The 26,502-nt window shown below is 35.1% G+C and overlaps 1 protein-coding gene across 1 annotated transcript in view; it reads right to left on the bottom strand.

The window, feature by feature from the left end:
• The window catches only part of LOC112983590 (rapamycin-insensitive companion of mTOR), a 93,527-nt gene that overhangs the window by 35,021 nt on the left and 32,004 nt on the right, over positions 1 to 26,502 (bottom strand). Inside the window, exons 5-18 of the mRNA XM_064502082.1 lie at positions 22,155 to 22,286; positions 20,981 to 21,044; positions 16,366 to 16,492; positions 15,188 to 15,357; positions 14,873 to 14,940; positions 13,318 to 13,385; positions 10,820 to 10,902; positions 9,296 to 9,383; positions 8,196 to 8,286; positions 8,008 to 8,074; positions 7,821 to 7,901; positions 5,534 to 5,634; positions 2,811 to 2,973; positions 2,311 to 2,412 (exon numbers count right to left, since the gene is read on the bottom strand). Of these exons, the coding sequence (XP_064358152.1) occupies positions 2,311 to 2,412; positions 2,811 to 2,973; positions 5,534 to 5,634; positions 7,821 to 7,901; positions 8,008 to 8,074; positions 8,196 to 8,286; positions 9,296 to 9,383; positions 10,820 to 10,902; positions 13,318 to 13,385; positions 14,873 to 14,940; positions 15,188 to 15,357; positions 16,366 to 16,492; positions 20,981 to 21,044; positions 22,155 to 22,286 (1,405 nt within the window). The remainder of the gene's footprint in view (positions 1 to 2,310; positions 2,413 to 2,810; positions 2,974 to 5,533; positions 5,635 to 7,820; positions 7,902 to 8,007; positions 8,075 to 8,195; positions 8,287 to 9,295; positions 9,384 to 10,819; positions 10,903 to 13,317; positions 13,386 to 14,872; positions 14,941 to 15,187; positions 15,358 to 16,365; positions 16,493 to 20,980; positions 21,045 to 22,154; positions 22,287 to 26,502) is intronic.

Genomic DNA, 26,502 nt, shown 5'->3' with positions numbered 1-26,502 from the left:
GGACAGGGAGTGCTGGGTGGATGCTATGTGTACACGACCACAATTCTAATGAAAATAGCAAAGTATGACATGCTAATGAAAAATAAACAATTTTGCTCAATTTCTCCTCTGCAAATACAAAGCAAATTTTAATACTCATGTAAAAGGGAAATTGTTGTTTGTTTTCATTATTAATCAGATTAGTTTTGAAATAGTCGTTATTCTGTTACAGTTCACTTAAATATTGCTTATTAAAATGGTATTTAAACTCTTCTGTTGACACTTTGAAAGATGTTTCAAATAAGATCAAATAAAGCTATGCCAGATGTTTCTGGACCTATCCTTTCTCTGTGCTGAGTTTTTCTCTGTTTTTACACCCATTATCTCTATGATTTCAGATTTATTTCTGTTGCTACTAGTAAATACCTTCTTTGCAGGAGTGGAAAAGAGTGCAAACAACACATTGCTCTCTCCTACCTAAGCAATAAAGTTCTACATTGCAAACTGGCATACAAGCATTCTAAGACGGGTAGTGCAATAGCTAATGAATAGTAAATCTGCCCAGACTGGTAACATTGAATCCACGTGTGTCAGAATAAGTATGAAGCTCTACTGTCAACAGACAGAAAGTGAAGCCCTGCTTCCTGACCACTGCCACTTTTGCTGCTTTTCTAGCAGCTTAGACAGCAAGCTGAGCAAGTAAAAAAAAAAAAAAAAAAAAAGGCTGTAAGGGACCAAACGAGACATAAAGTAGTGAGGCAGTGGGAAAGCTGGTGTTCCATGGCCATAAGGTTGTGACTGAGAGACAGGAAAAGATATATTGCCACATGAGATAACAAAGCCCAAACATCAGAATCCGGATCCTGCTCATTCTGGGGCTAAAGATGGACCAGTCTGATAAACTGCACAACACCAACACGCACTGAGATAATGTTAACAGGAACGGAAGTGGTTAGGCTTTAACCGGAAAGCACAATAACTTCTCATTCTGAAAGACAGAAGTCTCTCATTCTGAGACATTTAAAACTGTTCGACAGGTCTCTAGAAAACGTACTGCAGGAATGTCTGAGATACCAGGGAAACTGACAGCTTGACCTGGAGGCTTTTCTGTTTCTAAGTTTCATGAAGGGAGGAAAAAAAAAATCCCTTAATGGTCAACTATGTAAAATATCCATTATCAACGTACTACGCAGATTAGCTGTGAGATTCTGAAGAGTAGTTTCTTGATAATGTATTTAATGAGGAATCAAAAGTAGAAATATCTATGATTAATGTAAATCTAGTAATAATACTGCAAAAACTCTATAAACAAGTGAAATTCGGCGGAGCAAGAAGTTACTGTCATAGACCTGTTTAGTCCTTTATACTAGACAAATTCATGTTTTCCCAAGTTTTTCAGTCCTTGAGAAAACATATACAGAAATATATTTCTTTTCATGTAATTTTTTTTATATTATATTGATTATGTCTGTCACCATTAATCCCTTCTGTACTCCATCATCTTTATAATAATAAAGAATATAGTACAGAAAAGTTGTTTGCGGGCAACAATAGGAGGATGGCTTTGATGCACAGAATAATAGGAGCTCAGATGATCTCTAAGATTATTCTTATTACTAACTGGTAAGAAAGTCTGCTGCTCAAAAAAGACACAGTCCTCTAAAAGTGATGCAATGCATATAAATAGGTTGATGCCTTCCCTTTTGGAGATATTTCCTGTTGTTAAGTATTTTATGAAGACAAATCTAATTTTGTAATGAACTTGATATAATGGACTACTCATATTAGTTCAACACATACACAGTGAGATTGCATACTGTTAAAGTTTTCACACAAGGCTCTGTCTAAGCATCCAAAGTCTGATCTATAACCCACTTCCAACCTTACCCTTCAGTTCGCATTACATAAAAGAAAAAAAAAAAGATCGAATCTGCTATGAAAATGAACGAGGCAGTATTCCTATCTAATTTGGACCAAAGTCTAACACATTAGGTAACGTTAAAATCATTGTATTTCACTTTATAAAGAGTGAGTGCGTGCGTGTGTGTGTGTGTGTGTGTGCAAAATGTTATAATAAGCTTATATTAAGTTGTATAAGAAATCTGTCAGTTTAACTGTAGTGTATTTGTGTGTGCAGTTTAGGGGTTGCACATGAAAAGAGCATATATCAGCACTGATTAAACCCATGACATCCTAATTTTCTGAAATAAAGCAGATTATGGGGTATAATACTGTGCTAGTATTAGAAAGTCAAAGCTCACATGTAAAATGGACACAGTTGTTTTTTCAAACAATTTCATAAAACTAGAATCATGCACTTCCTTTGCTCACCTTCAATATGGTCCCTATCAGATTCCAATTCCACTCAAGATTCTCTTTATGATTAAGAACCTGGCTGTCTCGAAGATTCATGACAAGGGCTTCTTCTGTATCCTGAAATACAGACATGAAGAACTATAGTAAGTTTCCTTGCATCATTTTTCAGTCTTGTTACTGGATATACCGTTCATGTAATGATCACTGAAGGGCCTTCTGTATTTGAGAGTAAATTGTGTGATCATGGTACTGCAATCAGAATCTAACAGTAAGAGATCACTATTGGGCCCAGAAAGCACTAAAAACCATTATAATTTCATTCTTCAAGTCCTATAAAGTGCAATCCAAATGTATCCACATGTGTATCCACATGTAGCTAGAAGGCAAATTAAATGAAAAAAATTTACGAAGAAATCACAAATGGCTGTGAATTAAAGACAGCAAAGTTGAGAAGGAAGAAAAAAACCACAAATACAAAGTCAAAGTAAAGTTCTGAAAATCAGTAAAGGTAATACCTTTAAAATAAAGATGTCTTTCTGCACACGGTATTGATCCCTTTTTTGGTGGGTTGAGATTGCTTTCTGAATAATATGGTCTAAATGGAGGCTGTAAGGTTTAGGTCCTCTTTTCTTCATCTCATGAAAGCGTTTTAAGCAGTTGAGTGCAGCACTTGCTCGTCTAATAGAAAAATACTATGATCAGTATTGGACAAACTGTTACCCAAATAGAGAACACCATTGCTAAATCTTGAGTTAAACAGGCATAGCTCAAGTAAGAATTCACCAACAAGAAGCAATTTCAAAGCCAAAAAAAGAGAAACATTTTTTTTGATATACGTTTTGATGCACTTATACCCCTCAGTCTCATATAGAAATCATATAGAAAATTCTCTTTCAGAATTTCCAGCGCTGAAGAATAAGTATCATTGATGCCTTTGCTTCTACTCTACAATTAGTGGTATCTTTCAGACTTCACAGGTGAAGGTATTGCAAAATTTAAGCTGAAGAAGTATTTGTAAGATGTCACAGTAGATTAATGTTCTGCTGTAAAGCTCAGGGGGCTAGCTTCAGCTTCGACTAACAGAGTACTTCTGGTAAGTAAGTTCTCCTTTTTCTAGAAGTTAGTGGGGATATCAATATTATATTTTCTGCTGTTTATAGCCAAACAGCTGAGTGACAGCACACACAAAATTTTCCAGGAATAGATAGGAAGTGGTAGAAAAGACACTGGACAAAAACAGAATCAGTTACTCACAAAACAGTGCTAGCAGAAAAAATAGCTGATCAAATAAAATAAGAAAGTCTGAAAGTGAAGAGCTAAGTCTACCTTTATTTCCCATAAATGCAAGATATTTTAAAAATGCTTCAAAACAAGAGTTCACATAGAGTAGGGGAGTGCTTTTTCTTACTTTACATATCCTCAAAAAAAATCTGTGAATTCGGTCACTCATCTAAACTACAAGTTTAATCTGTAACAGTTTTTCAGAGTATGAGACAATGCAGAGCACTGACCAAATCCAAGATTCCTAAATCCAACAGATACATCTACAAAATCTTTCTTCCAACAAAAACAGGACTTCCTATTAGTCTACGAGGTATGTCCACAAATGCCAAAAAGCAAAGAAAAAAAAATAATTGCAAGGAATCCACAAATGTATCCCTTCTGCTGCTCTTCAGCCTTCCTCTCCTTCCACAGCTTTGACCAAGCGTAACAGCATGTGAAGGAAGTTACCAGATATAGATAGAAAACCACCTTTGTTCCTCTAATCATTTATGTCTGTACACACTGAGAAAGAAAAAATGGGTTTGACCAAAGTTTATATGAAATTTCTTTTCATTATAAATTTCTTTTCATTATTCAGCATATTTTTATATTAATATTCACTAGCAGAAGACTTTTTTTGACATCACCGACATGATCTTTTGCAGCAGAGAGAGGCTTGTGCTGTGGCTTAGGCCCAATAATTTGAGATATTTGTCTACAAAGTAATAAGGCTTTTTTGAAAGATAACTGTGTTTTCACATATCGCAAAGTCTTATAGTTACGCATGTGACTTCTTCAAAACAATCCCCCCCCCCAAAAAAACCAAAAAATAAACGTAAAAGGAAGAAGACCAGAAACTTTCTGGGAAGCACTCTACAAGCAGCATTTATGATCTTACAGTAGCAGTTTGAAAAGAATTCTGTAATTTATCACTGACAACGTAACAAAAGACAAAATATGAAGTTATGATACTTTATCAAAATACTGATTTGACAAGCCAGATCAGGAACAGCAAGAATAATGATCTGATCTATCAAAACATTTTGTATAATTTACTATTAGAAAAAATAATTTTAAGTTTCAAGATTCTTTTTTTTTCTAGTTCAGGAGGGAATAAAAAGCTAATCATTTAATCATTTGTTTCAAGTCGGATGTTCATTTGATTACCCTAAGAGTGCCAAACAGTTGTTCTTAATGATGCTAAACAACATGCCGCTGCAGTATGCAGTATGCAGTATGCACTGAACAATTATTTAAAATTTCTGTTCGTACATTTTTGTGTTTAAATGGAACTGAAAGTAACATACTGAAAAATTTTTCAGTGAAAGCTTCAAACAAAAGCATACAGAAGTTTTAATATAATTATTATTACAGTAACCATTTTCTACAGAGGAAAAAAAGTGTTTAAGAGCCCCATGCCAACATTAAATTTTTGTTCTTGTTTACACTAATAATAATTCCCTAGTTTGGCCAATTACTATTTAATTAGCTACAGATAAACAACAGCTGAAGAAAGGTTTTGGCACAGGCATTCTTAGCTTACAAGCTTAGTTGTATCAAAACACCAAATAAGCCACCTGAAATAATAGAGAGGTACAACACAGAACACATCTCAGATGTTGCTTGATCAAAAAGTTGCTTATGGAAAAATTCTGTTTAAAAAAAAAAATTTGCAATGTACGCAAAACATGTTCTGAAACCTACCACCAAAGCTTCCTTTCTGGATTTCTGAATTTCAGAATCATTACTGCAAATATAGTACACTTTTGGAATCATGCACTGGAAATAGCATTTCTTTAATAAACATAAAAGAGCATTTCCACATGCACTTCCCCTGCAATAAAGACAAAAGTGGTTTCATCCACCAAGAAACAGGTAATGTAGGTTTTCACTCAATTGCAGTACATACACCTCTTGGGGCAGGGGGAAGGCAGTGTACATATTTTAACTTCCAAGTATAATTTAGCATTCTTACAGTCTTTTCTCTTTCACGATGTCAAAAGATGCTGCCATATTCATTAGCGTTGGTAAGCAGTGCAGGTGATGGCTATGAGAATGAGGAAGTATTGTGTTTGCCTGAAAAAGAAAAAACAATAACTTATTACAACATTTTCAGCCATCTCTAAGAACCAGCATTTGAAGAGTCTACGCTTCTCACAAAACTTTCACAAATGCACAACAACAAAACCACTTTTTGTAAAACATGAGAGCAGTAATCACACAAGATTTCCAATACCTGCTCATATTAATCGGTCTGAAATACAATTGAAAAAGTAATTTAAGAATTTTAGGACTCAGACTTGGTACGAGCACCTTCTAATTTTTGCATTGTCTGCTTTTAGTTAAAGTGATAGCATGCTTTAGTTAAAGTGACAGCATGCAATAACATGCAAAGCATTATTAAACAAATACAAAAGTAGCAAAAATAACTTTTATTTTATTCAGTTGCAGTCCTTATGTGTATAGAAGTACTAAAAAGAATAATAAAGATAAAAAAATTTAAAGATGTTCATTCAACCACAATGATTCTGCACAGAAAAACAATATTCTTGTGAATATCTGATGAACTCATTCACATAACTTCATAAGTGAATAGACGTTTAATTGTTTTTATTTTGGAAAACAGGTAATTGTGCAAATATATTTGAACACTATAAAGAATAAAGAGATTGAAATAACTTTTTCTTCACCTTTGTTAAAACTAAAGCAAAGCATAAATATTTGTTCAATATCTTGAAAAACAGTCTGATCTCAGACTAGGGAATTACCTCTTCACAAAACTGAAAATGTACTATGCTTGCAGCATACCCAGCAGTCAGTGCATCTAGTCACTCTCATACAAACGTATCCCAGAACCCAAAGACAACGTATCTTAATGCAGACCCCATTTTTAAACTACACAGCTGACTGAATACTCAAGAAATTATGCCAATTATTTACAGAAAAAATCACTGAAGAGATTAAAATAATTGCAAGTAATCACGGAGATTAAAGAATAGATTGCTTGTGTTTGTTTCAACCCATGTTGCAGAGGTGAGACGTTATAAATCACTGTAGTAAAAAAAAATCCTATTCAAAGATCGCGGACAAGTTTTTTGTAGTACGAAGAACAGATCTGAAATGTGTCTAAAGTTTGAAGACACACATTGTCTGAAAACTCTGCTCATGCAAATTGAGCATTTTAAGCAAATTAAGACAAAGCTGTATTTCATGATCTTGCCTTCTCTTAGAAAACAGCATGTTTTTTAAAGAAAAACAAAAAACAAACAAAAAAACACTAATCAAAGTGCTCTTCTGTACACACTATTCTTACCCTCAGTAAAGGATGTGAAAAACAGAACTATTCATAAGAAAGGTAAGTCATACCACTTCACATATCACTAGCAGCTCCTCAGCAGGCTGAGGGTAGCACTGGGGTGTGTATATATGAAAACAATACAATCCCCTCTATACCATAATAATTTAGGTTATTCTCAGAAGTTCTGCTCTTCGAGCAGGTTGTTTCCATTTCTTTTTTTGTCTTGAGCAGGCTACAGCAACCCAAGAAAGACAAATACAGTGGAATGAATTTACAATTTGCTCTCATCTTCAGCCATTGAAATGAGAATAAACCCTGTCAGGATGGAATGGTAAAGACTTTAACCTTGTTGGGATGCTGCATAAAGGAAGAAGAAAAGCTACTGTAAAAGATAAGTTAAGGAGAGAGAAGAGACAGGAAGTGAGGTATCTCCAGCTTCTTTGTGCTATGTAGGAGCTGCCAATGGCACTACTGAAAAACTGTTCCACCAAGTTAGAGTTGCCTGAATGAATAATATGAAGTGCCCCAGCAAAAAAATTTTTTATCTTCTAGCCTGCTAAGCAGAAGCCTTAATGCACTGCCACAAGGCTGCTAACACTGAAAGAAAAGCAAAAAGCAACAATAGTCCTTCTTTTTCCAAACACAGTAGCTGATAAGCGAGTTTGCACGATCCTAGCTTAAAACTACAACTAGCTTCTGATGCACGGAAGAGTGCTGGTGAGAGTTTGAGAGCTGGCGATTACCTTTGGGGCAGCAGAAGCCCCTTCTTTCAGTACTGCTTTCCTAGCTGAGTCATGCTACTTTTAAAATATGTAGTGCCATATGATGTACAAGATAACATATTATTCTTACGAAAAGGGGATGCCCCCAGTTCGCAACAGATAAATTCAAGGCTATAACAGGAAATACTAATTTACAATGAGCTACTAATAGTAAATGTTCTAAGCAGAAAGCCTCTACTCACCATATGCAAAAGTTCTCCTAAAAGGATAGTTGCTCTAACAGATACATGGTCATCACTACTTGTAATCACTTCAACCAGACCCTTCAAAAAAGTTAAAAAAATTACAATATTTAATGTACATCCTCTTATTTTAATTCTTACCGGAAAAAACAGCAAGCACCTATTCATACTTAAGGTCATCAATTACCTCTAGAAGTCCATTGGTAATAAAAGCTGAAAGCACTAAAGCCAAATAATTATCCATGAGGTCAGGCCTAAGGAGAAGAAGTACGGAAACAGTTTAGAAAGTACATTGTTTTTATTGTTTCTGCAAGAGAACAACAATTACTTTATCAACACAAAAAACAGTTTAGATTCTGTTCGTGAAATGCCCACCTTGACCTGGCTCGATGGGGTAATATAGTTTTAGCTTCAGCAGCTACAAAGCCATCAGAAAGTCTCCAACAGTCCTGAAACCTGCTTGGATCTATATTAAGAAAAATATGGACAATGGTAATTATCACACTGTATTTCACAGTGCTATTTTAGCAGTCACCATTAGATAAATAGCCCTTATATCAACAATAACTGTCATTTCAGATTTCAAATCGCAGAAGAATTTACATCAGAAGGCACCTCTACAAGTTATCTAATCCACACTCCTGTGCAAAGCATGGCTAACTTTGAAGCTAGGATAGCCAAAATAACAAAATTTCCAAATTCATAAACATATTAAACTTGTTTGACAGAAAATATTTTAGAAACAGAAAACATGTATATCCATATGTAGCAACGTAGCGAGTTTACAACAAAGAATGCTTTATTTATTACAACTGCTGAATGATGATTAAGCTTTTTTATAAATCGACCTCATGACATAGATATTTAAAACCAGACTTTGGAGAAGAGAATTGCTGGAACATTTAAGGCTAACACTTGCTCCTCTCCAGCTCATATTTTTGTACCATGAGGCAAAGGAGAGGATACTTTTTGGATTGCAAAGGAGTAATTCTAAAAATAAAAGACTGACTTTGCTAAATATGAAGACATGAACTCATATGAGCTTGCCTTAGGAAAACTAAAAGTCTGCTGAAGTACAGTGGAGATAGCTAGTACATACACGGTATATAGAAACAGACACTTTCTAGTAATTTTTCTGTGACACAGCTCTAACACTTCATGACCAAAGCAGGCAAATTTGCTGTAATGTAATTACAGTCTTCTGTAATAATTATGCTCCATTACAGCTCTTGTATCAAACTTAAAATTGATGTAGTAAGGATGTCAGAGGAAAGTTAGACTTCTAGTAGTTTCATCTTCAATGCCCAGTGGCTGACAAAGAACTTTAAATAGGACCTGAGAACACCCAAAGAATTCAGTGATAAAACAGTTAATATTGACATTATCTACAGTATGGAGGAAACGGTCAAGGGTTCAAATTTGCAGAGTAAATTAATAGACAGAAAAGCTTTTGTGAACTGGTTCTAAATACTTACCTACACTGAGAAGGGCCTCAATAAATTCTTCAGCAACAACAGGGAGAGGAAGGCGAAATATATCATAAAGAACCTCAAGCAGACCTCGCTAGGAAATAAAAATAAAGTAGCAGTAATTTTATAGATTTATAAAAATGGTCTTTTTCCATTAAACTATTAAAAATTTGAATACTGAAGTTCAGATTTCTACAAACTGTTAAGATCAGTGTCTTTGTTTTGGGTTTTTTAGGGGGTGGTGGAAACATGCTTATTTTCATAATCTGAAGCAATCTGGAGAAGAGATGGAGAAGGTAAGGGGCTTGCTTCAAGTAAGAACTCTCCATTCTTACTACATTTAGCAGAATCTTCTCTAGCCACATGTTTTCTGTAACTTTTCTACTTAAAATACTACAGAAGAAAATCAAAAAACAGCATCTTGGATGTTATTATCATATACATTACCACCACCAAACAGTACACTAACAGTGACTGCATAATTTCTACCATCAATGAGAGTGAAAGTGCAGATTGCTCTTCTATACTTAATTAGGAACCCCTGAGAGATGTTGACAATCACAGCATTATCCAATATACAAATAAAAATCAAATTAATGCACGGTTGTGTACTAGAAATACAAATAGTTTCATTACCTTGTCTAACAAAGGTTATGAAACAAGATATTTGCAGATCTCCTGACTGAGCAGGTTTTTTAGAACAGTTACACAAGTTACTGCTGCCACCAACAACCTTTTAGTTTAGCCAGTTATTTGGAAGAAACTTTTTTGTTCATTGAAGATTTGAACTCATCGTAACTGCAGCTACTTTGTATTTGCTTTGACTTGTGGCCATAACAAAAATTCATTTATGTACTATTGATCTAGTCTGTCTCCATGTGGACTTCTCCTAATGCCTGCTCTGTGTTTAGTCATTAAATACCAGCAGATCGGTAGACTTCCACCATACAAAGTATGAATGAGAAACTAAACTTAAAACCAAGAACAACTGCTGGAAGCTATTAAACTTTTTTCCTGGCAGTATCAATTTCATGGAGCCTTAATTTTTTTTTAATTCCTTTTAAGTCACAGTGGAATTCTACAGAATGAGTTCAAGATCTACATAAAATAATAAAAAGCAACAGACTAAAAATAAACAAAACAAAAACTTAATTCTCATAGTTGACTTATAAGCTATTTCACTGCCATAACATTTGAGCATATGTCAATTTTTTAATATATATTTCTTCCCCATATATAGCCATTTTTTCTCCCCTTCTCCTCTCCCTCCCGTCAGACATACAGGGTGTGCCTTTAGTCTCATTTTACAGATAAGGAGCTAGAAATAGAAAAAGCAAGCAACTTGCTTAAGCTCACACAGGAATTTTACAGTGGTATTATAGGCTTGAACTTGAGGGTAAAGTAAACTTCAAGCTAGTGGCCTCATAACTGGAATCTGTATTTAAAGCACTAGATTGTTAAAATTTTAAGAATGTGTAATTAAAACATCCAATATTATTCATATTTCAGTACTAAATATTTACCACCTACCCGTATTTCCATATTTGGTATACAAAGTACCCCAATCAGAGACTGAATCCCAGAATTCCCAGGCTTGCACAAGCTGATAATACCTAGAAAATATTAAATAGATAATAATATTTCCTCATCACACAAGAAAGCTTGAGATACATTGTTAAATTTGATTTTCACAGAATGAGTGCAAGCACAGATGACAAAAGTGACTTAATCATAAATATTTTTCACCTTTCTAATGTCATCTCCTTTCTAATCAGTAGTGTGTTTAACATAAAACTTCTTAATTGTAAAACTCCGTTCCTTTGCTACCACTTATAGCTACTTTTACCCTTTCTACTGTAAACAGTATTTGCAAGTTATCTGCAAAAACAAAATTTACATGGAAGAAATGGCTGGTAAAAAAAGAAAAAAAAAAGCTTAAACCTGAAAGATCCGCATAACCTTGACAGAATTGTGAGCAGCTTCTGCATCAAAAGCTGTATCTTAACCTAAAAAACTATTTAGTTCTATTTAATCTAGAAGAATTCTAAACAGTGAGTTTGAATATGCCTTGGAATAACATTCTTGTGTTCATTTTTGTCATATTTTCCCAGATGAACAGTGCTCATCTCCAGAATAATCAACACAGTTGATTCTACTTTGCATAAAGTTTCAGGGACTCTCTTATAAATTTGGTCCTTTCACACTAAATTCTACTCAATTAAATATTTCTATATTAAAAGGACAAACCCTCAATTTTTCTTAAATGATGCAGAATTCTGCTAACGATGCCAAAGCTAATGATTACACTGATTTTCAGTTTCAATTTGTATGGAATCTCTCCAGTCAAAGTATGGCTGCAAAGACAGTATCCTAGCTCTATTTCCTTGGCCATTTCCTTTCACATGTCACAGAAGTTAAAACTTACAGTAATTTATTTGTTTTCTGGATAGCATGTTAATCAAAAATGCAACCTTACATGAACAAAAAGGTGTCAGGCTTGCACACATCTTTGTCTTACATATTTTAAAAAAGCCCAAATCTCCATTCATTAATAAAGCACTAAAAGATGGAAATTATTGACTACTTATCCATTTATTTTCATTAATACTATTTTAACTAACATATGCTTTATATAGAAAAGTCCTCAAGTTCAAAACTACCATGTCACAAAAACTTATAAGCACATGTGGCTGCATACACATGAAGTGTGTATGCTCCAAGTATGTTCCACAGTGCACCTCACAGGCCTTGTTTCCAAAAGCATATAATGGTCACATCCCAATTGCAACTGAGGAACAGATCTGGGTACATGCAATCATTGCTACGTGGCCCAATTTCATCTGTAAGGATACAACGGAACATGAGACTAAGGAACAGAAGAATCGGCTCTAACGAATAACCAAGCCTGGAGAATAAGCAGCATACAGTGTAGACAGGCAAAAAACAAACCCCTCAACCCTGGTTATCCTATGTGTCTTTCGGGAAGACCAACACTGTAAGAACGTTTTTGTACCAAAAATATTTTTAAAATACTAATCTCTAATGTAACAAGTAATATAAAAAAAAAAAACAAAAAGGAAGAAAGCATAACACTGAAAGTACCAAGATAAGTAGCATATTCCAAGACCATGGTTTCCTGAGTCACTTAAACTTTTTAGGCTTATGCTATCAGTTCCAAACGCCTGAATTAGGGAAGATGCAGCAACAGTCCTAATGGAAACTGCTTCTTAGAAGTTTCAAAATTGTAACACACCTTCCAAGTTTCCATCCCAGTGAAGTGGGAATGCACGTGAGGATATTTTTGAAGGGTGTGTGAATCCTAAATTAAGCTTACTGATCATTTTCAGAACATGAAAAGATAAAGCCAATAGTCTTACAAATCAAAAAGGCTTCCTATACAGTCTGCATCTTTCCTAAGGAAATGGTTATATCAACTGATTTAGTTTATTTTAAAGACACTGCCTTTACTGTGAAAGAATGAGCAGTCCCTGAGGTAACAGCTCCATGTCAGATATTGCACTGTTGCAAAGAAAGGATTTAGAAAAATGCAAAAAACCACATTTTTCAATTAAGAAAACCCCAAACTATGTCCATATTGGGATTTATCTTCAATTTCAGCACTTGGTAAAACCAGGTGCTAATGAAAGTGCTTTGCCGACATGTCTTTGTGTAGAGAAGTAGATTTGTTATTTACACCAGCAAAAATAATCTCTAAGGTAAATACTTACAATACCATGGTATTGTCCACATTCTCTCACTCACTAAATGTCAAGAAATACCATCACGGAACAAGTGATATAGTATTCTATACTGACAAAGAAAGCTGCATCTTGTCAGTAGAGTTAGTTAAAGCAAACTATTTTTGAACCCTCCGATCAAAATACACCTTAGTCCCAATTGTAGGAATGTACTGAGAGAAGACAGATTGAGACAGATTCTGTGCTTAAACCATTCTTTTACTCTGAAAGGAGAAAGTGCCTTCCAATCGCTCAACTTAAAACAAACGAACAAAAAAAAAAAAATCTCACCTGCCCATGATCGAAATGCTGCCACTATTCCCATTTTACTAGCTAGGAACCGTGCTTCTCTGTCCTCTCTGTTATTAAAACAACAAATGTCACAATACATAGTTACATTACCATAAGACAAACAGTGTTACTAACACAGCAGTAGTTCACTGAGATTTTGGATGAGGAATGAAATTCAAAGCAAGAAAAATTTTTAATATGCCTACATTGCATATAACACTGCTGAAGCACATATACATACATACATATATATGGTATGCATGCACACACCCAAAGATTACAATTTTAAGTACTGTTACTTTTTCTTTTTCAGCAGAGTTTCTATGGTGGGAGGATCCCATCAAAGCAAACACCTGCAATTATCAGATGAGTCACTCAAGCTTCCATGGACAGTGTGACTAGAGCGGGGGCCAAAAGATTTGGACCTTGGTTCAGTTACCTAGACCTAAGCACCAACTGCCATTTGATAACATAGAATCATAGAATTCATGTCAGAAGGGACCTCAGAAGGTCTCTTAGCCCAAATTCCTGCACAATGCAGTTGTCTGCTATGACACCAGACAAGGTTACTCAGGGTTTTATCCAGTTGGGTCTTTGAAACGTCCAAGGATAAAGGCTGCACAACTTCTCTGGGCAATCTGTTCCAATGCTTGACTGTCCTCGAGAGAATAAATTTTTTTCTTAAATCCAGTTGAAACCTCTCTTTTTTTCAATTTATCTTTGCTGCTTCTTGTCCTCCCACCATGTACCACTGTGAAAAGCCTGGCTCCATCTTCTTGAAAACCTTTTCATAGGTACTGAAAAGGCTGCTGTCTATTCCCCTCCTAGACCTTCTCTTCTCCAGGCTGAACAAAGCCTAGTCCACTCAGTGTCTTCTCACCAGGCAAGTGCCCCAGCTCCCTGATCACCTTGTTGGCCCTTTGCTGAACTTGTTCCGGTCTCGAAATGTCTTTCTTGAGTTAGGGGGCCCAAAACCAGACACAGTGGTCTAGATGAAGTCTAGCAAGTGCAAAGAGGAGGGAAATAATTGCTCAGTCTGCTAGCTATCTTTTTAGAAGTACAGCCTAGGATACTGTTAAACTTTTTTGCTGCTAAAGGTATACTGTTTATGAGAACTGCTCCCCAACCAGTCAGACCCCCAAGTCTGTTTGTTACGTGCCTCCAGGCACAGTATGACCCATTAACCACTACCCTCTGAGCCTGACCACCCAACCCCTGAACACAGAACCAGCCCTAATGCAAACTCCGCACTGTAGATGCCTAAAGTTAGATAAAAAGAAACCCCTGTCTGAAGTGACAATAATGATTTGATAATTTTTTAAATAAAAAATATAATGGGGGGAGAGGAAGGGTAAAACTAAATGTTTTTTCTTTTAAATCTTAAAAGTTTAATATATTGGGAAGTTGCATCCTAACCTGCTATTGTATTCAACTTCAAGTAGTTTAGTACTAGTTCATTGCTTTATACTTTGTCACTTTGGAAAGAAAAAAAGTTTAATTACGATAATTAAACACAAACATAAGTGATAGCACAAGTAGCAGCATTAACACTTACTTGAGTTGTCCTTCTGCTGTGTCTGGATTATGCCTGTAGTGAAAATCTGTGTAAGGAGCTAAAATTCGCTAAACAAAAGAAAGACATGCATTACTTTCACATGAGAATACAGTTAATGAGTCTTGCCCTTTCCTCAGTCCCACTCCAATCTGTCATTTATTTCTGCTTTATAAATAATTATGCTCTTAGCCTAAACTCTTACATTTTAAACATTTTGTAGTAACAAAGAGGGTGATATTTAAAGTGAAAATTAAACATTTTAATTAGTAACATATCTTTCTAACTTCTGTCACTAAACAAGTAAACTGAACCCACCTCTAACTCTACATCTGCTCGCACATACTGTCGGGTCTTTGGATGATTAATGAGGTGCAAAACTGTAGTTATCAGAGCCTCGTTTATTCGACTTAGCTGACAATCAATCACATTTTTCAAGATGGTGCTTAAACCACCTCGAAGAGCTACCACCTCGGGATTCTGAAGTGCTAAAGAAAGAAAAAACACATCACTTCACTGAATGATAGGAAAGAAAACATTTCAAGATGTCCAATATGACAAACACAAAATGAGTAAAACTCATGGTCTTTGCAGTACAGATATCTTGTTCTTCCTGAACACTGCTGAGATGCATATAAAGCTTTTAATGGCACTGGCTGACATAAATGATAAATCAAAATTTTGGATTACATTTATCATCAACAAAAATACTGTCAGTCAGTCACCATGGTACAACAATTTCTTAGCTTATTTCTGACCAAGTGTCCATACAGTAGTCTGAATTTCACCACAAAAAGGTTTTGTGCTTCATTGGACTGACATGGACAAAATATTTATAATAGAATGTAAAAAAGTTAAAAAAAAAAGTATATTTCTTTAAAACAGTTTTTATCTTGGAACCTTTGCTAGTTATTTCTCACTAATACAAAAACGAAAGAACCTTAAAAATCTGTAACCATACAGAAGTATATGGATTTAGTATAAAACACTGTCCATATCTTTACACAGATGCAGATACTGACTTCTAGAAGCCAGCTAACCACAGTACCCATTTTTAAAATTTTAAATGAAAGTGTTTAGTAGTTCTCTGTACATTTAACAGCACTTCATGTATGGTATTCTCACTATTCCCAATCCATTAGTTTTTACAAACTGTTTTCACAAACTGGAAACATCAACCGTAGTGGGGAAACATTTTTAGGACAGCAAAATGTTAATACCTAAATACAAAAGCTACCAAAGCTTAGAGGAAAGAAAGTACAATATCCCAAAATCCAATATGCAAAAGTTGTTTCAAGTGATTCTGCTTTATTATCAAATTAATGGCTAAATTTAGGAAATGTACAATTAAAAACATTAAACAACTACCTCGTTAGTTATTGATCACATGCCCTTTATTATTTGAATAAAGCTGTTTAATACACAGAAGAGAACCTCTTAGAAAACTGACAACAATCATGACAGAATTTTTCTTAATTAGCTTCCAGGCATCTTACCTAGTTCACAGATAATGGCTATACAGGCTCGCACCATTCTATCTCTTTCTTGAAGACCATCATTTCCAACTGCTATCAAAGAATTGGTTATAGAACTGGGGAACAATGAAGCATTCACAGTGATCATCTGCCAAAAATGAAAACAACAAAACCTCCGTTTTCTTCGTAATATTTCTCTACATATTTTCACTGATTCACTGACATTGTTTTCTAGATACAACCAGTTAATACATGGAACAGTCTATCTTGTCATATCACACAAATCCCCAAAAATATTCCTCTATTCTTGAAATTCTTAGTTTATGAATTTAATTGACCATTCTCCTCCTGGTTTAGTTTATTTTTGTATTATTTTACCACAATGAGAAAGAATAAAAAGGATACATATTCCAGAGAGAACTATTGCTACCTTTTTCAGATCTTTTCCAAGAATTTCTTTATTAGCAGACAACACTATCCAACGACACACAGTACATTACAAACTCTTGTAGAAGGTTCACTCACACTGCACCACTGATTCTTCAATACCTATTCTTAGATAGCGAACAGTTGAAAAAACTGTTTGGTATACAGTTCCTTAGGCAAACAAGAGGGGAGACTGTGCTGCAGGCTACAGATACAAGGACAGTCAACAGAAGAAGCTGCTACAGTATTTGGAAGATGTCAGTAATACACCTAAATCCGGTTGCAGAGTACCTGATCTTCCTAGAACTGCAGCATAATTCAACTTCATGATAGGTTTTAAAGGTATGTCACAGAAACCACAGGTCTTGCACAGATCAGATGAAAAGCAAAGATGAAACAAGACTTGCTTCCATTAATACATCAACAGTCACTCTTCGAATAAAAAATAAAAATAGCTTGCAGTAAATTTGAGACAGAATACAAGAACAGATATTAACAGCCAATGTTGCTTCACAGTAGTGAAGTTCCCCTGTGCAATGGAAATCCTCAGCCACTGGTTTAAAACAAAGACAATTTAGATTAAGGAGCAAGACTCTGTGTGCATATTAAATGGGAAGAGGCTCTGACCACAAAGGCCAAGTAGCTGCCTATTCACATTTTTTAATAGTTTGCTTAAATTAAATACTTTTATCCTGTCTCCTATATAACAGGGACACCACCAAATATGAACAGATGAAATTAGTAAGGGGAAACAGACTTGTAGTCTGACTGCTTAAAAAGGGAACAACATAATTTGTTAAAGCCCACTCAACCATGTCGCTCTTTTTTCTACTAATGAATCAAATTTAGGTGTGGGAAAAGTGCTTGATAGCCATCCAATACCTAAAACAACTTTTTAAACAAAACCTTGGTCAGCAGCCTTAATATCCCTTTCATTGCTAACACCAGCAGGCTTCTCTCCATTATTTTTCCAAAATTATTTTATTCTGCATTCATTTTAGGCTTGCCTTAGATGTCTTATAGATATTGGCTCAGCTAAAAAAGGCTAATCTTTTTTCTTTCTTTTCAGATAATGTTAAAATGAGAAGAAATCAGCCATTGCTACATAAATACATTTGAACGTTTTAACAAGTTTATTTTTGTGACATGTTTTTGAGAAACTTGTCATATATAATGTTGTCACCCACAAAACAGGAAGCTTGAAGCAAACTCTGCAGCAAACCCAAACTCTTCCCCACCTACACAGTCTTTCATTTTTATTATAGCAAAGAATAACAAGAATTAGCAAGAGAATGGGTGTACTAGACTGTTCTACAAATTGTAACTTTGTCTTCTACTCAAAATGAAGATTCACATGTACTTGCCAAAGCCCGAGAACACATGCAGCCTCTTAAGTTTGTTTTGCTTCTTTCCTTTCTTTGGTTTTGAAAAGAAAAGGATTTTTTCTTTTAATGTTAAATTCCAAGTGTTTCAGTAGAATAAATATCAGTTTTGCATTTCCTTTCCTTCTTTTCTACATATGTAAATACAGTTCTAAAGACCAAGGATAGGCAAGGCAAGGCAAGGCTGCTAACAAGCAGTTATGATGAAAAAAGTAACAGACCATCAGTCTTTAAAGATTCGTTTAAAAAAGAGGAAGAAAGAAGGTGGTTCATACTATACCTCATTTTGACTTCTGCTTTGGAAATAAAACATTCTGCATCTTAAATTATCAAAATAAACAGAATGAGTTTTATTAGATGAAGAAATGCTTTCTGAATTTAGACTTTTCAAGGCTGTATTACAAAGCTTTCACTAGGAAATGTAAAGGTGATATTATAGATATTGCCTCACAGAGTATACAGTCAAAGGAAAATATGAACATACAAAGCTTTCAAAAAAAAATCAAAAGCCTAATTATAAAAGTTTAAAGCTGTTTTTCTTTTTAATTTCTGTACTACCTGCATTTTTTTTAAATGAGTTTATCATTAAATGTCTTTTATAAATTCATAAAACACGATCAACATACTACATTTTGTTCTACTCTATGGAAAGGAAGAGAAGAAACTGACGGAATGTTTTAAAGTTTTGTATCTATGCTATTCTTATATATGCATTTTTCCTATCAAAGACAAAGGTTAAAGAACCACATCCAGACTCTGGAACAGAAAACAGTAATAGTTCTGAGATGCAGATGAAACCCAGTTCAGCTCTTCAATGGCTCATTAGTAAACAGTATATCCTGCATAAGTAAATTAACCGTGTCTGATCATTGTATTTGCTATTCTTTCTCCTCTCCTAGACCTTAAAATAATCTTTTAGGAATCCTAGTCATAAACCACTGAGTCTGTGATCTTGAAGGAGATGAGGGGAGATGGGAGAAGGGCAAGAGAAGGGTTACAAAAAGACAGTGTGAGAATACAGAATGTGCCAGCTGGGAGTTGTGCCACAGTATTCTTTGTGAGATGACTTAATGATTGGTTGCTCTGTGCCAATGTGTATTTAACTGATGAAGTCCAGGGAGGGTGCAAAAAAGGTGTTAACTTTACTGATGGCCAGGTTGGGTGGGAGCTTTTTTGCTTGTGGCTTTTGTTTTTAAGAAACAAGGGTGTCCTAGGCAGCAAAAGATGTTGAGAAACATCATTCATCCATGTAATTCTCAGAGTCAAAGTACAGCTAGTGAACCAGGGAATAGTCTTCAACAGGAGCTGTGCATCTTCAATCAAAGGAGACATCAGATGCACATACAATTCCCTCAAAGTGTTCCTTCTTTACCAGCATAACACTCACGTTCAGGTTCTCCATGTATTGGTTAATCCTGGATAAGCACTCAATCAGTTTCAATATATGATTTGAAAGAATGTAGAAATGCAGCTTTTCTGAGGCATTCTTGCAAGTCATGCAAGTTCATGGTTCTTTGGGTACACAACGAACAGAATTAGAATGAGAATCCTTGCACAACAATGGAAAAAAAAAAAAGCACTAGTGGATCTTTCAGGATCATTTTTTCAGGTCAAACAATTGGATTTATTTCTCTTGCTTCTTGTTTCAAGCAAGCCAGCAGAAGTCTTTGCTCAAGATGAAAATGCTCAAGAAAAACCAGAAATACAAGGACAAATGTCTGGCCCCAGTAAAACCAATTCATTATAAATGTGTTTCTTATTAAAGTTATCCTAGCCCTACACTGAAGCTCTTAGAAACTAGAGCCAAGAATACTTTTAAACTGCAACTTCTTCAAGGACCTGTGATGCTGATATGGGTGATTTCTCCTTCTTCTTCCTCAAGATAAAAAAACTCTGTTTAACAGTTGTCAATGAAGAATACTGTCTCTTCTGTAAGAGAGAAACCAAGTAAGCCTATTTTAAGAAAAGACATTGCACAAAATTCCATATTTTAAGCCTACACACACACACACACACGGACATATATACGTGCGCATCACTGAGATGAAGCACTGCTCCTGGGGAACAATTCTTTCATTCACTTCAAATTTCACGTGGGTCTTGGGTAATTTTTCTAAGATGCTCAGCAGAACAGTATAAGGAAGATAAAGAATAGCAAAGTCCAGTACAAAGGCAGAGTAAAAAGCATATTGCCTGAGCAAGTAGGTTCGGTAGCTACGTATGCCAAGTCTTCTAAGATGAGCTTGAAGACGCAACTACAACAGCTTCAAACATCTCATGCCCATGGGAACACAGCAACAAGTAAAGAGTAGCTAGGTCTTACCGTGTATCTGAGAAAAGAACTATGGATAGCACGAACACTTACAGATAAAGCAATAAGGCTGGAAGCATTCCTTAAACTGACTATTCCGGCAACGACAATTTGCCTCATTTCTCAGACGACAGAAAAGCTTCCATCCTTAACTCATGTACATTTAAACACACTATATAATAAAGTTAAGTTATTAGATAAACTTAACAGTGTGGTTCTTCTATCCTTGCACTCATTGTTTGATAGTTTCTTCACAAATATTGCTCAGTTTCATCTTCGCCAAAGAAAGGTAAGCACAATTCTTCTAGCCCACTCAAGATTGTCAGTGCTAAGAGATTAAAACCACAAGTCTCAGCAGTGCCCTTCCTTCTCCTTTTTGAATTATCAACTATAATTGCTTCTCATATGATAATTAAGGTAAGGAATTAGCGACTGTGAGAAAAAGAACTGCTGATAGAGAAATCCTGGAGTCAGCACAGCTGACTGGCATATAAGACCATATACTGTTAGAGCTCACCTTTCTGACTAATCGAAGTGCTTGTGTTCTTTCTACTTCATTACTCTGCTGTATGTCAATGCACCTGAAATAAGTTAAAAAATATATTTTGTTTATAACAACACTAACTTTCACCATAACTGTTAACATCTCATTGTTAATATTCATGCAACTGAATAAACATTAAAAAACTATGACCAATTGTTTAAGAATTCTGTCCCTTAGCAAGCATACTTATTATTTCAGTTATCCTCATTATAAGTAAACCATTAGAACATTCTCAAATATACAGTAATGAGACAGAAAGGCTTCAACAGCAAATCTGAGCTAGCTGCATTTGCCGCTTCAAGTGAGACTCAACAAAATATTTATATTTCACATCAACATTTGTTCTGTCTCCTCATATCAGAAAATCCCCCTTACCCCAACAAAATTAGAAGTGCACACTAAAATTGTGTCTATATATGCATGTGCGTATCTATCTCTCTATAGAAATACATTATTTGAATAAAGCTGTTTAATATGACCGCAGAGAAGAGAACCTCTCAGATATATATATTTATATAGAGAGACAGATAGATACACACACATACACCTCAATACATTAAATTTGACAAGATTTTAACGAAACAAGCACTAGAGATGATAATAGTTAGATGTACTCATCATGCTGATCTTATTATCTCATTGTTAGTTTGCCCTCTGGTATTTTTCTGTTGTGTCATAGGTTATAGTTAGATTATAAATTCTTGGGCATGAACTATTTTTTTTCTCTTGTCTTTGTACAACAGGCTCCTAAGCACTGCTAATACAAAGAATCAGAACGAACGCCATAAAACAAGTTAGGACGTAAAAATTTTAAAGGCTTCAATCTCCTAATAACACCACAAATTAATTAAAGATTAATACCATATACAGTTCAAAATTAGCTTAAATTTAAGCACATCTAATTTTTTTTTTAGTTTCCTCATAGTATATCATATATTCAGTAGCATTTGATTTGGATTAGCTGGTGTGATGTATTATCCCTCCATTTTTCAAGAAAGAAGTTGAAGAAAATATTCAGTATTGAAGAAAACAGTCTTTTATAAAGCTACATATCAAGAATGTAAACAGACATGAAAATATCTTTCCTCACCTTTCTCAACCATGGTAAAACAAGAGATTACAAGGATTGTAATGAAAGAAAAATTACCTGGCTATCAAGTAATCCACTTTCAACTTTAGCACCTTCTGGAGAATACCCGAGTCTCGAATGAGATACCGGAGGGCTCGCAATCCTGCTGCTCGCACCTCTTTTGCTTCATTCAGTAAAGCTAACCGCAGACTACAATGAAGAAAACAAAGCAGGAAAACAATTCTATAGCAGCAGGTAGACTTCACCATCTGACAGGCAGCTAGTACCTACTAATTTAAAATTAAAAATCTAACGTTTAAAGAGAAGTATTCTGCATTAATTTTGTGTCTTTGCCATATATACCTGTACAGCCTAGAGGGCAAACCTTCACCTTGCCAGCAGATGTAGACAATATATTAGTCTGAAGAAAGCCAAAAACCAAACTTAAGAACAATTCCTACATCCCTGAAATTATATATTACCAAGACCTGTACCTGACTTGCTACTTGACAAAACAGATAAGCACAGTATTAGTCGCCAAAAGGTATTCCAGATTAGTTACAATTTTCAAGAAAATTAACAGGTGGAGAATATTTCCCCCTCCGCTGGACTGTCACCCCATAAGCATAAATCCTAATCCACTCATTAAAGATGCTATGGCACCAGTATTTCAATGCTTACATGAAATGTTACAGAAGAGTCAAAGAAAAATACGTAATTTAGGCAACCCCACACAAAATAAACTGCTACAGATTTCATTTCAACATTTAATTGAAATGTATTTCTCTGTATACAAATTTTGAGAGCATTTTGCTTGCATCATGGTAACCTTTCCTAAACAAAACACTCATCATAATGCAATTGCCTAAATTCACTATCTAGGCAAAAAGAAAGGCAGGAGCATTTGAAGATCTCCAGAGATGGAATTCGAAAGTATAAATGGACAAATCACCCTTCTGCAGGCCCTCATAAGCTTCTGCCCCTCTTCCTTGATAAGCAGGAAAAAAAAAAACAACAACAAAAAAACCACTTAGCCACATATTTTAGTAGAATTGTTCCGTTTCTTTTACTATTCTGGGTTGCTCACGGTAATCAGTTACCATGGTTGCAGGGTAATCAATTTTTCCAAGGCCCAAATCTTCTGAATCTTTCTGGAGATTAATCAGTCCATATAAAAGTCTCTACTCCTAGGTGATGTCCAGACGCAGAAAGGCTACAATATTATATGCAAATAAAGATGAACTAATTATTACCTTCAGCACCAAGTAGGGAATTACCTTAGGAAGACCATCATTGCTGTAAAATCAAATACGATCCTTCGTATGAGAAGAGTGCCACTAATTGTCTTTATTTACTTCAAGTTGAGCCAGTAGCAAATAAGAAACTGATTCTTATTATTGTGAGGTTAAGAAAAATTCTTCCTCTAAAAAAAGATGAACTGGAGGATGGATTTGTTTCCAAATCATTCAAGAAAAGCAAAGACAAGGACAGACAAGTAACTCTTCAAGTGTGTTAAGTAGATAATAGGTATGCTTTAGATCATGAATCATACTTTTTCTTGTGATGCAGATTTACATAACTAGAAGCCTGAGGGATGAGCACACAAGAATTGGTTCTTCTCAATGACACTCTTCCTATTTGGACTGCCTTCGAATTTGTGATTTGTTTAGATATGCCAGTTTAAGAAACCTCATCAAAATTGTTTCTCTTTTTAAGATAGAAGTTACTCACTTCTCCTCAGTGAATTAGTGCCATTACTATCCACGATATTTCCTGTTAGAACAACCAAATTCTCAATCTGGATTTTTTTTTTTCCTCATCAAGTAAACCACTATTTATTTTTACACTGGAGACAAAAACTTTTCTTGAATGGCATCACAAAGTGATATTTAGACATACAGTTTCTCAAAACTAATTAGTGCTTTGAAAGCTTGCTCTACAACACAACAGAAGGATATTCTTAAATTGAGGATAGGAATTAAAGAATTGACAATACTGAAACCACTACAAATGACAACACTATCATGAGGTCCAATATCCAAAAGAGACAGTACCAAAAAGGGACATGTCACCAGCTTTAAATAGTGATGATACAATGAAAATATATGGTTAGCCAGAAAGACCTAGCTCTAAAACAAAGACGATAAAATCCATAAAGGCATAGTGGAAGTAATGCCATATAGAAATGTACAAAACTTTTCCATTAAAACAAAACACTGAACTTCAAAACCTGAGAGAATGTAGGCTAAGCAAAAAGTGAAATCTGACCTCAAGAAAATTCAATTAATATATGCTACTGCAGGCAAAAAGAAAAAAAAACAATTAGAAAAATATGAGGGGGATCAGATGTATATGTTCCCATTTTTTTCAAGTATATCACAGGCAGGAAACTTGAAAGATGAAGTAGATGCCCTTTGTACTAAGCCTTTGCTTTGGAGATCTACTTGAAGATTCCTGTCCTAAACCCCTTCTTTATGGTATTAAAGATGGAGTAGTTGCAGAAGAGGAAGTGATGGAAGGTCTAGAGGAAACTCATCAGCAAGTATTATCAGTAACCCACCAAGCTTCACATCAAGGTGTCTGGAAAGAACACAAGCATGAACTATCTGTGTATAGCACCTCATTATAAATAGCCATGGCCAAGAGGGGAAAAAGGTGATAAAAGGTCTATACAAAAAGCATTCCAAAGCTCATCCAGGTGACTGCTTATCAGAAATCCTTAAAATATATCTAGTGGACCATGTGAAGCAACCAGAATAGTTTATGCAAACTGTATTCCACTGGTCTTTTGAAAGACTTCAAAGGAGTTACTATACAGAGGAATCACTTTCCTAACTTGGCAACCAAAACTTTAAAGCAAGGTGTTGCTTAAGATTGTATTAAGGGACAAATATGTTATAGAGCAATGAAAAGTAGCTTCACAAATCAAAAACTGAAAAGATGAATAGCAAAGAACAGAAATGAATGGGAGATTTTTATCTAGACAGCAGTTAACTACTAGATTCACAATCTCCTTTGGTAGACAGCAGTTAATATATGATTCATAATTTGGAAAAAGGAATAGGGAGGGAAAAAATACAGAGGATGATGTTATTTATGTTAATTAGAGTAGGATGGGATTTTGAGAAACTTCAAGGGAACTTAAAAATAATCTGTATGAATAGTTAACAAGATGGTAAAGAAAATGCAGGATTGTTAAATGTGACTTAATGCACACAAGACAAAAACTGTTTTATTTACCCATACAGGATTCTAAAATAGCCATCCAATCAAGAAAATGATTTTGATATCAACTGTAGATCACTCATTGTGCATCCGTGGCTGAAAGAGCCAAAAAGACATTATGATTGTGTAAGAGAAAGTGAGCTTTACCAAGAACATGAAATATTTTACACATAAATGCATAGTATACTCTTAACTGGAAAACTAAGTACAATACCACTTGCCCCAGTATTCTAAGTGTTGCTGCAGAAATAAAAGGCATTTCATAAGACAGCATTAAGACTGATAAAAAGTCTGGAAGAACTAACAAGGGATGGAATAAGAATATTAACTACCTATTGTAAGCTCATTCTTGCACCTTTTTCCTGAAGCATCTTCTCCACTCACTACAGAACAATAACAATGGTTACGACAGACCTTTCTTCGCTTCAGTCAGGTAGTTAAGAATATTCTGAACTTTGCTTTTATGGCCAAAGCCTCTTGGCACATTACTAAAAGACCTCAAAAGTTTCTGAGGCCTACCAACACTCCATTTTCTTCATGGCTCAAGGCTTCCTCTCAGCTGTCAATGGTATGATGCTCTGGGAACCGGCAAGACCCATCTACACTGGGAATGACAACAAAATGTGTCACTATTATCTCCATCTGCTGGCAGGAAGAAACTATAATCAGGCACCTGGACTAACAAAAATATTAAAAAGGGAATGAGTTCTAAAAACCAGATCCTTAATTCAAGAATAATTGCAGTCTTGAGTTTGCTTAAATATTCCCTCAAGGCTATTGACCCTCAAACCAAGAACTTCACAGGAAATCTGTAATTTTTCTTGAGATCATTAATCCCTTTTAGTTTAGTGCTTTAAAATTAGCAATGCATACTTCACAAATTCACAAAGCTCACAAAGCATTTCTTGTATCCAAATTTACTTTCTCTTTTTCAAAGAGAAAGAAGTTTGTTCTGTAGCATAAACAGGTTTCCTATGGAAACATAAGATACTGCTGAGAACATCATCAGCACAAATGACAAATTTACATGCTATTTCCAAAGCACTATATGTACTTAGTGGTCTAACTCTCAAAGTCATTTCCTAAATTAATTGAATCAGAAGTCTGGTACTTGCAAATTACTCAGAATGGGTATACACTGTATATCAAAACAACCTGCAAACAAAATACTACTGCAGAATGTCTATAATCCTGTAGAGCA

This window comes from Dromaius novaehollandiae, chromosome Z (genome assembly GCF_036370855.1).
Source record: "Dromaius novaehollandiae isolate bDroNov1 chromosome Z, bDroNov1.hap1, whole genome shotgun sequence".
NCBI classification, from domain to species: Eukaryota; Metazoa; Chordata; class Aves; order Casuariiformes; family Dromaiidae; genus Dromaius; species Dromaius novaehollandiae.
The sequence above is the reverse complement of the archived record's forward strand: the minus strand, read 5'-3'. Positions and strand labels throughout refer to the sequence as shown.